Below are 16,064 nucleotides of genomic sequence, written 5' to 3'. Positions count from 1 at the left end.
GCCACCACCTTCAAAAATTAAAATTTGCAGTTCTGTGTTATTTCGTGAAGTATGGATTGGCTTAATCTCCTGCGCAACGCAACTTGAACTTATCTCCACAGACCTGAATTGATTTTAAAATTTTTAGCAATCACATTACTGGAATTCAATTAAGAGTACATGAAATAGAAACAAGTAGAGCATCATTTGGTTATTCACAAGTCAGTGACGTAGCATGTCAAAAAACATCTAGTGTAACTGAGCCAAATAGAAGAAAATTCATGCCGATCAACTATGACGTTGGCGAGTCTCATCCACTAGCTTGTTGAATATTACAAACTTATTGGACTAAAGTAGAAGCGTTTAATAAACGGAAAAAATAAAATAAAAATCCAGTTTTTTTTTGTGTTATTAAAATTTCCAGATTTATGCTTTAAAAAAAAAATATATCCAAATCTATGTTGTAAAATCCGAAAGATTTCGATTTCGATTTCTGAAATTTCTGGAAAGGTTAATATGTTGTAAAAAAAAAAAAAAAAAAAAAGATTTCGATTTCTGAAATTTCAGTTTCTGCTTCGTTCTTATTCCAATAAGGTCATATTTCATGACCTGGTTGATTATATTATGTTGACGTTTATTTTATTTAATATTGTATAGTAGATACCTAATTATAATTTTATTAGAAATTATTTCAAAAAAAAATATTAAAAATAAAATTAAAATAGCTAATATTAATAAAACTAATATATATACTGATTTAGAGTTTTAGATTTGCAAAGACTTTTTTTTGTTAATTTGAGAGGAATTTCAAAGACTCTTGTAGGTTTATAATGAACAACTTGTGACTCATATTTATGGGTTATTATACTTTTTCATACCATATCACTTATCTTTGAAAACTGAAAGATTAAGTGTTTATATCGTTTATAGTAAGAAAAACTGAAAGATTAAATGTAAAACTTACGTAATAATTTTTTTTAGCAAATAGGTGTTACAAAGGACAATATAATGATCTAAATAGTATCATTTTTGTTATGAAATTTTGATTTTTCTTTCGCAATTCAAAAACACGGTGGATAAGAGCAAAAACAAATCAGAAAATACATGGGATGAAATTATATTGAGGTCTTCATTAAGATAAAATTGGAGAAATACACTTAATTAGGGGATTAATTTGGGAAATGAGGAATTGAAATTGGAATTGTTTTTATGGAAATGTATTTAATTGTAATGTTTTTTTTTTATTATGTAATTTCATTTTTTTTTTAATTTCTGGTTTTTTTTTCTCTCTCATGAAGATGATGAATAAGTTGATCAAGATATGATGAAGAAGATGAAGGAAAGATGAAGATGTTGATTTAATAAAAATCTGGAAGAGAGAATATAAATAAATAAATAAAGAGAAATAAAAAGGAGAGAGAATTGGTACTAGAAGAAAATTCATGTGTAGATGTTGTACCACAATAACATAAAGATCAAGTAAATCTAACTATTAAGATCATGAAATAAAGTTTTTCTTCACTTACGGTATTGTAGACCGCACTACACTGTAACATTATTAAGATTTCTGACGTGTCATCACTTAAAATCTGATTGGCCCATTCAGACGACTTCACCGAAGAAGTCATTTTCCTGACTTCTTCGTAGAAGCTCCCTTTTTTGTTATATGTAGTTAACTGATTTTATTCTATATTTCATTAGTCACGTCATTTATTAGTTTTGACTTTGTAATGCCTTATAAGTTTGTCGACAACTAGCATTTTACATTTTTTTATGAGAATATATATATATATATATATATATATATAGGTAGTAAAAATTATGGTGCCCTGGCTTGCCGCCCCTTCGGTCCGTGCTCAGGGCCACCCATGGCAGCCTTGCATTAGGTACCATGATCATCTTCACTATGCTTATGATCACTAAATTTTATCTCGCAAATGGAATTGGTTTTTCAGAGCATTAGAGCATCTCTTAACACACCAAATGTAAGACCCTTCCAAAATGTTACGATGAAAAGTGGTTTTGTGCGTCCCCTCTATTTTCATAGAAAAAGATACATAGACACCTTTTTATCATACACACATTGTACCACCCTTTTCACAATCAACCAAAACATGACACCTAATACACATAAGAGAGAGAAAACCACATGTTGCATTTCTATGTGCAGGTACAAGGGTGTATCCCACATAAGTATGTCTATGTATCATTGCTCATTTTCACAGTGTCACAATTGAAACATTCGAAGCAACTCTCAAGCTTCTCACTTGGTTGATGTGTCATATCAAATAGAGTTGTGTTATTTGAACATCTATTTATATGATGAATAGTGCTAGCAACACTCTCTCAAACACTCACTTCATTATTGGTTTAAATTAAGGTGGGTCTCACACATTGGAAATGGATTCCACTTAAAGTGGTGGGACATACACTAATTACATCCAATAAGAGAGTGTGTGTTAGAGAAAGTGTTGAAAAGAGAGTGTCCCTAACACTACCTTATATGATAACTTTTGAGACAACCAGCATTTTACAAAAAATAAAATAAAATAAGGCATTGACACAAAAATCAAAGCAATAGAAAAAAGAAAATAAAACATAATGTGAGTATGAAAGATAAAATTGTTACAAAAATTATCAAAAAATAGTTGTTCAAATATCATTTTTCTATCAAATATGTTTGAGTTTTACCCTTAAATTACTAAAACCAACCTAAAATTTGTCCGGATAATCGGCTATCCGAACGTGGGCGATGTGGTCAAGTGTCCCTATGAAGATTTTGTAGCATAGAGTGTTACCCTATCCAATGATGGACATCTAGTCTAGCTTTAAAAGGTGGAAATGTTAATTGGGATATCCTTAAAGAAAAATTATATAATATGGAGAGGAGTCCAATTTGCCTTCACTTCCGTCATTTGCTTTCCTTGACCTTCATGGGTTGCCACACTTTAACTTCTTGGTCTTCCGCCTCACGACACATCTTTTCTTCCATCACTCATGCATCTTTTCTCAAATAATTTTTTATTTAGTACTCCCTCCATTCCTTTTTAATTGTCACTTTTGAGTCTTTTACACAAACCAAGATAACAAATACATTTTACTACTTTTTATACAATAATTTATCTTTTTTCTATAATAACCTTCATAATTTAATATCTCATTTCATATATTTCTCTATCTGCAATAAATAACCAATGGTAATAATGACAAAATAACATTTAATGTTGTATTGAACTTTGAAAATGACACTTAAATAAAAACAAAAAATTTCTTCAAAAGTGACAATTAAAAATGAACGGAGGTGGTATATCCTAATATCCCGCCTCTCACTTATATAGCTTTCTTAGCGCTTGCTCAAAACATGGTGTTGCTAGTATCTTCGTTAATTCCTCTTGTTGGGTTACCAATAAAAATGTTGAAGCCATTATGAACAATGAACAATATCAAAGGTGGATCTAGTTTGTTAGAAAGTTTTACAATAAGCCCAAGATGGGCGTCAAAGTTTCGGTCTAGAACGCGATCCTAGAATTTGGCCCTTGTGAAGGGGTGGTTGTCGAGTTTTTTAGGTGTGTACTAAATGTAATCTCTTATCCAGGAAAAAAAGTTCCTCGATATATATTGAGTAATGTTATTTGAACAACTCTTTTAGTACAATTTTTGTGACAACCTTGTTATTCTTTCTTCTCATTGGTCAATAACAATGGAGAGAAAAAAAAAAAAGAATAAGAAGATAATGTGAATATAAAAGAGAAAATTATACAAAAATTATATAAAAATAATTGTACAAATATCATTTCTTATATATAATAACTTGTTTTAAGTCGCCTTATGAGCCTCCCCAATCATTTCCAAACCCAAATCCATAAGAGGGGGATCCCAAGGAATATTTTATTTTGACATGCCCTTTCTCTATTCAGGACAACGATTACCGTTAATTTCTATATCTTATTAGGAACCTTTTTGTTGGTTGAAATTTTAGGGACATGGATTTGGTGCATTTAAAAAAACACAATTTTAATCTTGACTATTGGATAGTTTGATAAAGTTAAAATATTTGCATCCAATGGCTACAATAGCAAATTATGTGAATCTGTGAGTGTTTATTTACAACAGCAAATTCAGATCCAAAATTTAGCTTTTTCGCAAATTTTTAGTTGAAAAGTACTCTCTCTTTCCTATTTATAAGAAACAATCGACTTTTTAGATTTATTGGATAATTGATGTATCTGGTCTACCAGATGCATCAATTATTTAATAAATTTAAAAGTCAATTGATTCTTATAAATAAAACCGGTGGAAATATAAAACTAGTTTTTTTTTAGAGAATAAAACTAGTTTATTTAATTAGATTTGGAGGGTAAAAAAAATAGATTTGTAGACATCTGACTAGTTAAGATGTCTAGTTAATAAATATAAAATAAAATTTATTCGCCTAAGCTTAGCTCAATTGATAGCGTTATTGTATATTATATGTAGGATCTCATATTCGAACCTCGGATACTCCATTTTTCCACAATTAAATTGTGTGAGCTCTGGCCAATAGATTACTTGACAAAAAAATAAATAAAATAACATTCCCTAAAAAAAACATAAATGGATACTCTTTCTTTTTTTGCTTTAGCTTGCTCAAAGGTTCCGTTTTTGTAGTCTCCTGCATCTTTGTGTGTTTGTTGTTTTGCGCCTGTTTGGCCTCGTTGTAACAACAGTGGCCTTTTGGACTTTTTGTGCAAGACTTCATTCTAATATATATGCTGTTTCAAAAAAGATAATTAATTAGACTGCAAATGAAGTCTCAATTTGATCCTATAAATTTGAATCAATAGAAGATAGTGTACTAAGATGTGTATTTTAATTTGAATCAATAAAATGGATGGAACAGTTGACTCACTGCCACCGGATCACTGCCCATACCACACACATACACTACACACACTATACGTACCTAATACCCACACACATCCAACAACAATAATAACAACATCTATGTCGACTATGATTTTTCTTTCCTAAACACAACATGCACACTGAATTCACGCGCTCAAATCTCAGTCTATCCATCTATCAATACTTCATAATGATAAATAGAACACATTTACATCCAAACTCTAAGCTTTTTATGTTCCAATTAATCAAGTTTAGAAAAAAAGAAAAATGTTGCAACTATTGTATGCTGTGATATTTGTAGAAATGTTAATGATCATGAGCTTTTTGTTCAAGACTCCGCTGAGGAATCTTGTAATCATTACTTTGAATAAAGTCAAGCGAGGTCGGGGACCGGTCATCGTTAAAACCGTCGTTGGCACGGTGGTCACCATGCTCGGTTCTGCACTATACAATATCTTTAAGATACAGCGTCGCTCCATTGAAGGTTTTGCAACTGTTGACTCCACCGACCAAGTACTCTTGTCCAACCACGTACTTCAAGCTTCTCTTTTGGGTAATCAAAATCAAACCACCGTCACTTTCACTCTCATTTATTCATAAATAATGCATCATCATCATTATTACATTCGGTTTAGAGCATCATCACAATGGAGACATCCATTTTCGACTACTTAAACAGGTTATGCGTACACATCAATCATTTATAATTTGTTAAGAGTGGCACCTAATAAATACTCAATCCTTTTAACTCAGCATCACACAATTTTTTAAATGAGACTCATTAATCAACTATCAATAATTTCATTTTAATTTTTTAATATTAAAAAAGTGTGTGTCTCACTTAAGATTGAAGGTAAGTGAGAACTCGGGTCTTATAAGACCCCTTTTGAAGATGGTCTTAGTGTATGTCTAATTCTGCAGCAACAAAAATTTATTTTAAAGTGAGATGATTTTGAAAAATTGATTCTTACTAACAATGGATTGAAGATAAAATCATTTGTGTTTGCATATGGAAAAACGAGTTCAACTATAAATTTTGACTAAAAATCTATTTTAAAAAAGTTACATATCATAGTTTTAATAAGAATCAAATCATGGTTAATTTATTTCATATATTCACTCTAATTGTATTATATCTTGTGATCGTGGACAGGGTTTGTTCTGTTCCTCTCTCTCATGATAGATAGATTGCATCATTACATAAGAGAGCTTCGACTTCTCAGAAATGCCGTAGAGACAGGGAAGAAACAAAATCGATGTTTTCAGAACAATACAAACATCAAAGCAATGGAGCACACGTCCTTGAAGGAAGAAATTGGTGCATTGAGGTTCAAAATTGAGAAACTAGAATCTGAATGTGAGGTAAAAGGAAGCAGGGTTAAGTCCTTGGAAATTGAAGTGGAAGCTTTTAAGAAGCAATCTGAAGGGTTCCTTATGGAATATGATGGTCTCTTGATAGATAATCAGAATCTTAGGAAATTGCTGGAGTGTATAGAAAAGAGATCTTCCTATGTTGATGATAAAAACAGTTTGTGAAATTGGTAGATTTTAGATCTTATTGTTTGGGTAGGGTACGTAGCTTGTTTCATAAGAAAAATAGGTTATAGTTGTAGGTTATTCTAATGAATCAATATTTCTAAAGCCATTATCGATTGAAGGATATCACTCACCGCGTATGAGTGTATTTTCATCCTTGATTCATTTAAATTCACACCTCTCTCTCCCCACCATCTTCATCACCACCGTATATGGAAATAGAAACCTAGCATCACATAGTAGAAAAAAAATCACACAAGAGTTGAACAAACTATGTAACTCCACCAACGGTAACAAAATTAAACATCCAATTTCTTTCAACTCAGATGCGATCGATTTTTCTCCCAATTTAACAATTTTGATATAAAATTTTCCAAGATATGAATTTTTCAAGAGTTCAAAGGGGGATTTCACAAAACCTTTGATAAATTTATTTCCAACTAGACCAATGATCCGTGCTAACAAAATAGGTAACATAACATAATATTTGACAGTAATAGGTAACAAAATAGTTTAGTTGAAGGTCAAAATATTAAGAAGCATATACGTTGGTATAGTACCATAACATAATATTTCCATGACATGGTCATTGGTAATGTCACATAACATAATATTTTAGAAAGTAAATATTTGACATTAAGTGCAAAAGTGTGGAGGGAAATTAGGCGAGAGAATCAGGTTAAAATTAGGTTTAATTTTGCGAGACGGGTTAAGATTTATAAAGTAAGAGAAAAAATAGGACTTAATTTTCGCATGAAATTAGAAATATAATTTGACTGTAGATAAACATTAAATGCAAAAGTGTGGAGAGAAATTAGGCGAGAGAATTAAGTTAAAATTAGGTTTAATTTTACGGGACGGGTTAAGATTTATAAGTAAAAGAAAATTGTCGGTGGCTTAGTGGTGAAATTGTTGAGAAGAAACCATTAAGACTCGGGTTTGAATCCCTGCAAAGGCTTTATTCAATAAAGATTTTTTAGATTAATTGCGTGGAGAAAGGAGAGAAATTTTGAGATTAAAACTAGTGTTTAACTAGGGTTAAGGATAGCTAGACGGGTTAACATTTATAAATAAGAGATTTAATGATTTGTTTAAAAGGGCGATTGATATTGGATATCAATTAATGGAAGCAAAATTAAATCAAGAAAATTGTCGGTGGCTTAGCCGTGAAATTGTTGAGAAAAGGCCATTAAGATTCAGGTTTGAATCCTTGCAAAGGCTTTTTTCAATAAAGATTTTTTAGATTAATTGCGTGGAGAAAGGAGGGTGCGGTTATCATGCATAAGGAATCCTTATGCACCCTGCATAAATCCCAGCCCATTATGCCAAACCATTTTGCTGTGGAAATGGTTTTTGGACTCAAAAACCATTAGATGTACTTAATAGTTTTCTTTGATCCGGCAAGTTGCAATTGAAAACAGAACCGTCGGAAATCAGCCTCGGGTAGAGGAGGCGACCACCATCGGCTAGTTCCAAGGTCACCTAAACCAAACCCAAAGCCCGGATTCAAGCCTCGATTAAGCACTCGAACGCCGCCACAATCAAGTCGCCGGTCACAAACGCGACCAAGAAGAGCTTCTCCTTTCCACTAATAACAACAACCACTCCTCCGATCCCAAACCCTCTGATTCCAACCGCCGGGATCGGGATCGGGACCGTGGTCACGATCGAGACAGTTACAGACTTACAGAGAAAGAGAACGTGATAGAGACAGAGAAAGAGAACCGCCAGAGAAATTGGAAAACAGGGTGCAAATGGAGAATCACAGGAGAAATTGGAAAATAGGGTGCAATTGGAAATAGAACCGCCAGAAAACAGAATCGCTGGAGAAATCCGTGCAACCGCGCCGGTGAAATCACGTCGCAATCACGTCGCCGGAACCTGACCGGATAAATCAAGTCGGAGCTGCGAGCAAGGGTGAGAATCACGTCGACGTAATCCACCATGGTCAATAAAATACACGAGTATTTCTGCAAATAGTAGAGTTTCTATTCAATTTGAATGATTTTCTGCATATTTTGTCGTTATCAATTCCTTATTATTAATAAAAACATCATATGCACAAAGTTATCTAAATTGATGAGGAGCTCTATTGTAGAAGGCATACTCGTGTAATTTTTCTGGACATGGTAGGAGCAAGAAAGAAATTTTTTATACTAACAACATATAGCATACGGTATGTAATAGTCAATTAAGAAGGAACTATGATCGTATCTAATTACTTTTTTTGCTTTAATATTGGGGATCTTTGGTTGAAAAGTTTGTTATGAAGTTGAAATTTTTATTTTTATGTTAATTGGTGTTTCTATTATAAATATATATGTCATTTATGCGTCACTTGCATATATTTTTTTAAAGTCAAATTTATTTTCACATATACTCATACGAGTCTATCAGTCGAGTTTACAGACCTTTTTCAAATTTATCTAGACTCTCGAGTCTGACAACCTTGATATGACGTGTATAGGACGACAAAACAATCTAATTGGTATTATTTTTTATATTTATCTTTTTGCAAACTTTTGTATTTAAAAGATTTAATTTATACTATATATAAAGAGGATACATGATTTTGGGTTGACTGTTTATCTTTCAATTATACCTTTAATTTAAACTATTCTACTCACAGTAAATGCAGTTTTTAATATTATTTTTTTTGGGACTGTAACAATAGGTTAAGTTTCTATTGTTCCTAATTGTACGGAATTGAGTTGTTCGTGAACCTTAAGCAAGCCAAACTCGAGCTTAAAAAAAGGTTTGTTTTGATCTAGAGTCAAGTTTCGAGGCAAACCTATTTTTGTCGAGTTGAGCTCAGTCATGTTTGATTCGATTTGATTCATTTTCAGCCCTACTGCAAACTTAAATCTAGTTTGATGATTCAAAGGTGAAGGTGAAGAGCTGGCTTGGTTGTTAGTTACAGCGTCTAGCTTCAATGGCCAAGCAACATGCAGTTCAATGTCATAGACAGAAATGGAGCGTCTTTATGTTGCTTTAGGTTGTTGTTGTGTGATGGTGTGGATGCCTAAGATTGGTGGAGGCTTTTGTGGATTGTAGGGAGAAGAAGAACTTTGCTACATTTTTCTGTTTTCAGCTCCTATTCTTTCTTTTCCCTTAATCCTGTTTTTTTTCCTCTTATTTATACTCCAAAATCAGGTTAGGGTTTGTAGAAGATGCCAAATTGTGCTGTTAGATTCGTGAGAGCAGACTGAAAGTTGCAGTTATGTAGCAGTGCAGAGATGCAGAACTATGTGCTGTTTTGTTTGGAGCACATAAATAGAAACATGAAAAAACAATTGAAAAAGTAGAGTTGGAATAATGTTGAAGAAAAAAGATTTGATCTTTTCACGTGGAGACTACTAAAAAATGATGAAGATGAATTCCTCTTTCTTTTATTTTCAAATCCTCAATTTTCTTTGTTAATTTCTTTATTGTGATTTTAAATTATGAATGCAAATGGATAAATGTTAATAATGTGCCATAAATAATGAGGTAACTGAATGGTAGATGTGTTCATCGGTTTAGGCAAAACTATAATCTAAAAAAGTTCAAAATGTTTGAGGACACAACCAAATTGAAACTTTTAAATTTGGTCATGTAATCATGTTCGATTAAGGCTACTAATTTCAAAATTCTCATATGATCATCTGTATGTCCAATCCAGTTATACATGTTCTATTTTTATTTTATTTTATTAATATTTTACATATCATATAACTACATAATTAAAGCTAAGCTAAATTAGAAACATGCTAAGCTAGGATTTTTGTTTTCCATTCTCAAAGTCAAACAAATAGATAAAAAAAATGGCAACAGACATTTAAGTTTTTGATTTTGGAAGTTTTAATATTTTTTTGTATTTTAATACAATTGGTGTGTAAGCTTGGTTGAACATCAATTAAAAATCAATATTTTGGGTTACTAAGGATCTAATTTTACAAAGATTATAAATTTCAGTAACTTAGATTATTGTCTCTTGACTCATATCTGGGCAATTAAGCCCTAGATATAAGAGCATCCACATCCATGCCACCCATTTGGGTGGTATAAATGGGTCCCACATAATATAATATATTATTTTACACTTCCCAATTATTTAAACCACTCTCTTACATTTTTTTAAATATCCATACTACTCATCTAAAATTTTAAAGTGGGTCCCACAAAACCCCACAATATAGCTCACAATTGCATTTTATATTAATATATAACACCTTTTCAATTCATAAGTTAATTTTATAATGGTTTATAAATCCAACAATAAGTAAAACCACGGTAGCAATGCAATGCCACTTTGTTGAGTTTTGCTACTCTCTTACCATGCCAAATATCTGTCTCTCTCTGACATATTGCCTTTTGCTTCAGTAAAGACACGGTAAAATTGAACCGATAATCATGCTCTAAAGGGTAGTTTATTTTGGTGTGGATTACTATCCGTGACTTTGATTCGTATCGGTGACCTAGTTTTTTTTTGAAATAGCATTAGATAGGCCAAGCACAAGCTGTGCAAGTGGCAGAATTGTTACAAAAAAGCAAGTCATCACCCTTACAGGATTTTGAGAGCACAGACAAGCCCAAACTACCAAGGCCGCAAGCAATACATAAATAAGCAGGAAAAAACCTATGAAAGGAAGCAAAAAAACCATGCCTAAATTCCAATTTTATGACAGGAGGAATAGCCAAAAAACCGAGACTCAAACACCAACCCCACCAAAGCCGAGCCTTCACTTCCGAGTAATACACTCTCTTGGGTTCCAACACCATTCGTAGTAGAGGATCGGTGACCTAGTTTATTGTCTCTTGATTCATATTTTGATTATTGTCTCTTGATTCTTATGTCAAAAATTCAAAGAAAAACAATTTAGATTATATGATTCAAACTTTATCAGTACAAAGATTGAGCTTGTTTGTATCTTCGATAGCCAGTTTAAGAACCATACTAATAATCCTAACCCTCACCCTTGTGTTTTAGATCATTGTTAGTTGTTCCTGCCGTGTTCCATAATCTGAAATCCGGTTTTAGGGCTACTTGATCAGGTTGCTCTAAAACATTCCCATAAAATCAGAAGAAAAAAAAAATCAAGGATACAAATTTTTTATTGTTTAGACTCATTTTTCTTCGACCCAATAAAAAACCCCATTTTTCATTTTTTTTTTTGGTAATTCTTCATATTCTCATAAAAATTCAAAAAAAAATTGCATTAGTTTTACCTAATTTTTAAATATTTTTGAGGTATTTTTATATTTTTATTTTATTGAACAAATTTTATCATTGTTTACTTTGTTTGTTGATTGTTTTTAAAAGCGAAATTCGCAACTGCTATAATGAGTGGATTATAATTACTGCTTATATATAAACATATTTCGAATTCTATAATCCGATTATATGTCGGATTATAGAATCCAAAACCCCATAGACATTTTTGTAAAGAAAGATAGGGCGCGTAAGAAATTAATATGGTGGAAAAGTAAAAACATTGGATTGGTATTGGACCTTGTAAGACCCAACCCAACATCTTTATAAGGCTTTAAGACCTGGCCCAAGTCCGCCTTAATCTCAATCAAAAACAATAAGAAACTCTCACTTTTTTTGCCTTATAAAAATCTTAAGACATTGAATATATGAGTCTTTTCACTTAAATAATGTTCAACGTCATTTTTTTCCATCCAATATGAGTCTCTTGTTGAGACTTTGACATACTAACAAGTTCGTAGTAATGAAGTCTAGCGCAAGTAATTGATGCACTATGACTGAATATGTGAGTGTTCTAATTCTAAACCAAGGTACCGAATTTGATTTCCTACCGGTCACAAAAAATAAAGTCTAAGTTCATGGTATCTTTCTCACACACACATAATTTCATTAATTTCTAATCAATACTAGTGTGAAATCCTTTCACTTTAGACAAAAGAATAAATTCTGTTCCGTTAATATCGATTTTTGTTGTCTGTACCCACATGTTTCCTCCTAAGTTTTGGTCTTCGCTGTTATTGATCACAATTCATGCCAGTATTTCTCTTGATACATGGAATTTGACATAAATCTATCCACCCCAAAATCAGATGGTTAGGCAACATTATTGAGGTTGTGAGTTGTGACGAAGGACCAAAATTCTATCGCCGCAGAACACATTCTTGAAGACAGGTGAAGAGCTTTAAGCTGCGACCAAAGCAATCAAACATTAGTCTCATAATCGGTCTAAATGACCGAAGCTTGTGGAAAAGCTTTGGAACCACCTCCACCGCAGTGTCAAAGATCCTAATTACGGTGGTTCACTACCTGTTTTTATCAATACTAGTTTGCTACAAGAGGGTCGAATTTCATCTATCAAGCACACATAAAGAGAGACAAAAATACATATGGGAGACCCACACCAAGACATAGAGAGGAAATTGAGAGACATTGCATTAACCTTGGTGTCTCTTTGTTTCTTATCCATTGGAATCAACCAATGACAAATAACGAACAGAAGAGAGGTTGGGAGTTAAAAACTAAGGTAGCAGCTGGGGCCTGTCCAGCTTGCTGTCTTTTCTTTTCACTCACCCCTTTTGGTTCCATTTTTATAATTTACTTCTTTCATTAAATAAAAGTTTAAATTGTCCAACCAATATGGTGTGCAGCATGAGTGGTAGACATTTAGGTCCGTTAAATACTTGGTTCAGATTCTGATCTCTAATTGTGGGAGATGTCAAACTTTTAAATTACTTTCAGTTATATCGTGTAATCTCTTTGAATGAGTCTCAATTACTTCAAGAGAATAGACTCTTTAAATGTCCGCGACAATACTTTAGTTTACCAACATACAATATAACAACCTACCAAAACATAAATTTAGTTAGGCTAGTGGCCAAAAAAGTGTCTAAAACATTAACTGCAATAGAAATTACAATGGCAAGTTTGTAATATGAGTGTTTTAAATCATAACAAAAAATGTTCCCAAATAACCAAATTATAAAAAATCTAATGTTGATTGGGGCATCAACCTTCCAATGCCTCTCCCAAAATTAAGGCTATTAGCTACATAACTAACATCCCTAATCTTACAATTAGAATAATCATAACCAAAATAATCACCACTAATTCTACCACTAAAATCACTTTTCTCTAACTCATCAAAATCCAATTCATCACTAATTGAAGACCCTGCATCTGCATCATTCTCTCTAGTTGTAATCCAATTCTCATCACCCCATTTCCAACATGGATCCCTTGAACACAAAGCTAGCTTTTTTATCCTACCAACAGGACAATTCACAAAATTAATCTTACCCAAATCATCAAAAAAGAAACTTTCTGACCCTTCATCACAATTCCAAAAGCCCTGTTCAAGAATACTAGTTGGTGAACATGAATCAAATTCTTCAATTTTCTCAACACCACAATCAAGAAATTGATGCTTCAACAATTGACTACAACTCCACCTCTCCTTAGAATCCCTCCTTAAGCACTTCTCCAAGAAATCCTTTGCTTGTTCAGATAAAAAACAAGGAATCATAGGAACTTCGTCAGAATATGCAACACGATACAGAACATGAACAGAGTCTTCCACATTGGACCAAGGTGAAAAACCAGTTGCCATTTCAACAATAGTGCAACCAAGTGACCAAACATCACAAGGGAACCCTTGTTCTTCGCCGCGCGCCACCTCCGGCGCCATATACATCGGTGTTCCGGCAGCTGGCGCAATTTCATCGATCATCTTTGCACAACCAAAGTCTCCTATTTTAACTCCTTTTTCACATACCAATATGTTACTACCTTTGATATCACAATGCACTACATCTTTTGAATGTAAGTACTCAAGTCCTTCCACAATTTGTCTTGTGTAGTATGCTATCATCGCCTCGTTGAGCCGGCCACCGTTCCGGCAAGTCACCTGAGAGAGATTTCCAAAGGGCATGTACTCCATGAAGAGGTTGAACAAGTGCTTGTTATTCTCCTTTGAAAAGTTGCAACCTTTGTAGGTAACTATGTAAGGAGAGGACAGAGAAGAAAGAATTCTTTGTTCACTCTGGAGTTGGTTTGAGTTTGGTAGTGATGTCTCCGCTGATTTAACCGCGGAGACATCGGTGGAGCGACGAGAGGTGGCGAGGTAGACGGTGGCGGATGAGCCATGTCCGATGATGTTGCCTCTAGTCCACTCCATCTCCATATTTTGTGTTTAAGGCTATGGTTTGATATTGCGGCCTTTATATAATAGTTGAAAAAATAGGCACACTTTGAATATGAGTTTTTAGATTAATTTTATTGGTTGGTTTACTTAATTAGTTGAAGCTATTTTCCCTTTAGAGGGGAGTGAGTGTTACTTCAAAGGGGAGTTTAGGACGTGTTCAAATTTGGGTGGTTGTGGCAGCTTAGTTGGCAATTTATTATTATATGGCACGTGGAAAATTTAACCTAGAAGTTTTTTGTATAGTGTGTGAATTATTACATCCATCTAGATACCAATTTAAGTTGATATAAACGAAACTAGACTTCTATCTCTTAAAAAAAATGTGATTGGGTCCCGTGAGCATAGCTCTGTTGGTATGGACATGCATTGTTATATGCAGTGGTCGGGGTTCGAACTCCGATCACCTCACTAATTCACCTTAAAAAATGTGAATTTTAACCATTATGCTATTTGACTTAAAAAAAAAGTGATTGGGTAATAAAACGGTAACCAAAATATACTTTGATTTGGACTTAATTTGGTGAAAGTAAAGGGGTAGAAATGTTAGAGAGTCTGAGTTAGGTAGATTAGATGGATAATCAAAATGGGATTAATTCCTTGTTTTGTATCATATACTTAGCAAGACTTTGAAAAAATGTACATGGGGGTTTTAGTGGCAAGGTGGTGAATTGGGGTGGTTTCAACTACCTATGTGGTTGGAGATTAGAATCTTTTTTGTTTTTTTATAACATGTTTCATGTTTGATTTTTATAATGTGAATAGAGACATATAATAAGCTCCAACATTGGAATAATACTTTTGAGAAATGCAGGTGAGGAATAGTATTGGTCAACAAGTGCATGTGTTCTGTTAAAGAAAAAGTTCACACCTTTGCTCTGTTACATATAATTTGTGTGTTCAATTTTAGTTCCTCATGAAAATTTTTATTGCTGTTATTTATTTATTTATTTGAAAAATCCTTTATTTATTTTTTAATCTATAACTGTAAATAATTTATTTTATGGTCCTGAATTTTATGTGGGGGATGAGTATTTTGAAGCTTTAGAAAGCTATAGGACGCATGAAACTCATTGAAAGTAGAGGGTACTCTAAAGAATTTGGATTGGTCAATTTGATATAAGGCAACAACTCTCATGAATTTGTGAAATTAAAACCATTTCCATTTCATATATTTGTCATGATAACTTGCTCATGAAAAAGTGCAACGTACTTCAATACAATAAGTTGTTGAAAACTTTATCAAGCTTTGTGGCAAGTATCCAGAAAATTTAACCCCAAAAGTACCAACTGTCATGTCACTCAATATCCCCACTTCTAGAAGCTTAATCAAAATATAGGTTAGTTAAGCCATGAAAAGCCTTATAATGGGTTGTTATTAATTATCATCTAAGTAAACTATAATGATAATTTTATATGCTAGTGTGACGCCAGCAGATGTTTAGATCCTTTAAGTATGTATTTGACAATGTGCATATAAAACGGAGTGAATATGAA

At 33.0% G+C, this 16,064-nt stretch overlaps 2 protein-coding genes across 2 annotated transcripts; one reads left to right on the top strand and one right to left on the bottom strand.

Annotated features, from left to right (window-relative positions):
* Positions 1–5,103: 5,103 nt before the first annotated feature.
* On the top strand, positions 5,104–6,570 carry LOC11411413 (B-cell receptor-associated protein 31). The gene is made up of 2 exons (XM_003596908.4): positions 5,104–5,416; positions 6,017–6,570. The coding sequence occupies exons 1-2, from the start codon at positions 5,131–5,133 to the stop codon at positions 6,397–6,399; spliced, it is 669 nt and encodes a 222-aa protein (XP_003596956.1). The 5' UTR covers positions 5,104–5,130; the 3' UTR covers positions 6,400–6,570.
* Positions 6,571–13,227: 6,657 nt separating this feature from the next.
* LOC11416037 (mitogen-activated protein kinase kinase kinase 17) lies at positions 13,228–14,569 on the bottom strand. Its single transcript, XM_003596904.4, has one exon. The coding sequence runs from the start codon at positions 14,547–14,549 to the stop codon at positions 13,347–13,349; it is 1,203 nt and encodes a 400-aa protein (XP_003596952.1). The 5' UTR covers positions 14,550–14,569; the 3' UTR covers positions 13,228–13,346.
* Between the last annotated feature and the right edge of the window lie 1,495 nt (positions 14,570–16,064).

Source organism: Medicago truncatula, chromosome 2 (genome assembly GCF_003473485.1).
Source record: "Medicago truncatula cultivar Jemalong A17 chromosome 2, MtrunA17r5.0-ANR, whole genome shotgun sequence".
NCBI classification, from domain to species: domain Eukaryota; kingdom Viridiplantae; phylum Streptophyta; class Magnoliopsida; order Fabales; family Fabaceae; genus Medicago; species Medicago truncatula.
The sequence above is the reverse complement of the archived record's forward strand: the minus strand, read 5'-3'. Positions and strand labels throughout refer to the sequence as shown.

Bases quoted from the DNA above. Each gene is read 5' to 3' on its own strand.
- LOC11411413 (XM_003596908.4), top strand. From the start codon at position 5,131: ATGTTGCAACTATTGTATGCTGTGATATTTGTAGAAATGTTAATGATC. The intron at 5,417-6,016 runs GTAATCAAAATC...GATCGTGGACAG, and splicing joins ACTTCAAGCTTCTCTTTTGG to GGTTTGTTCTGTTCCTCTCT.
- LOC11416037 (XM_003596904.4), bottom strand. From the start codon at position 14,549: ATGGAGATGGAGTGGACTAGAGGCAACATCATCGGACATGGCTCATCC.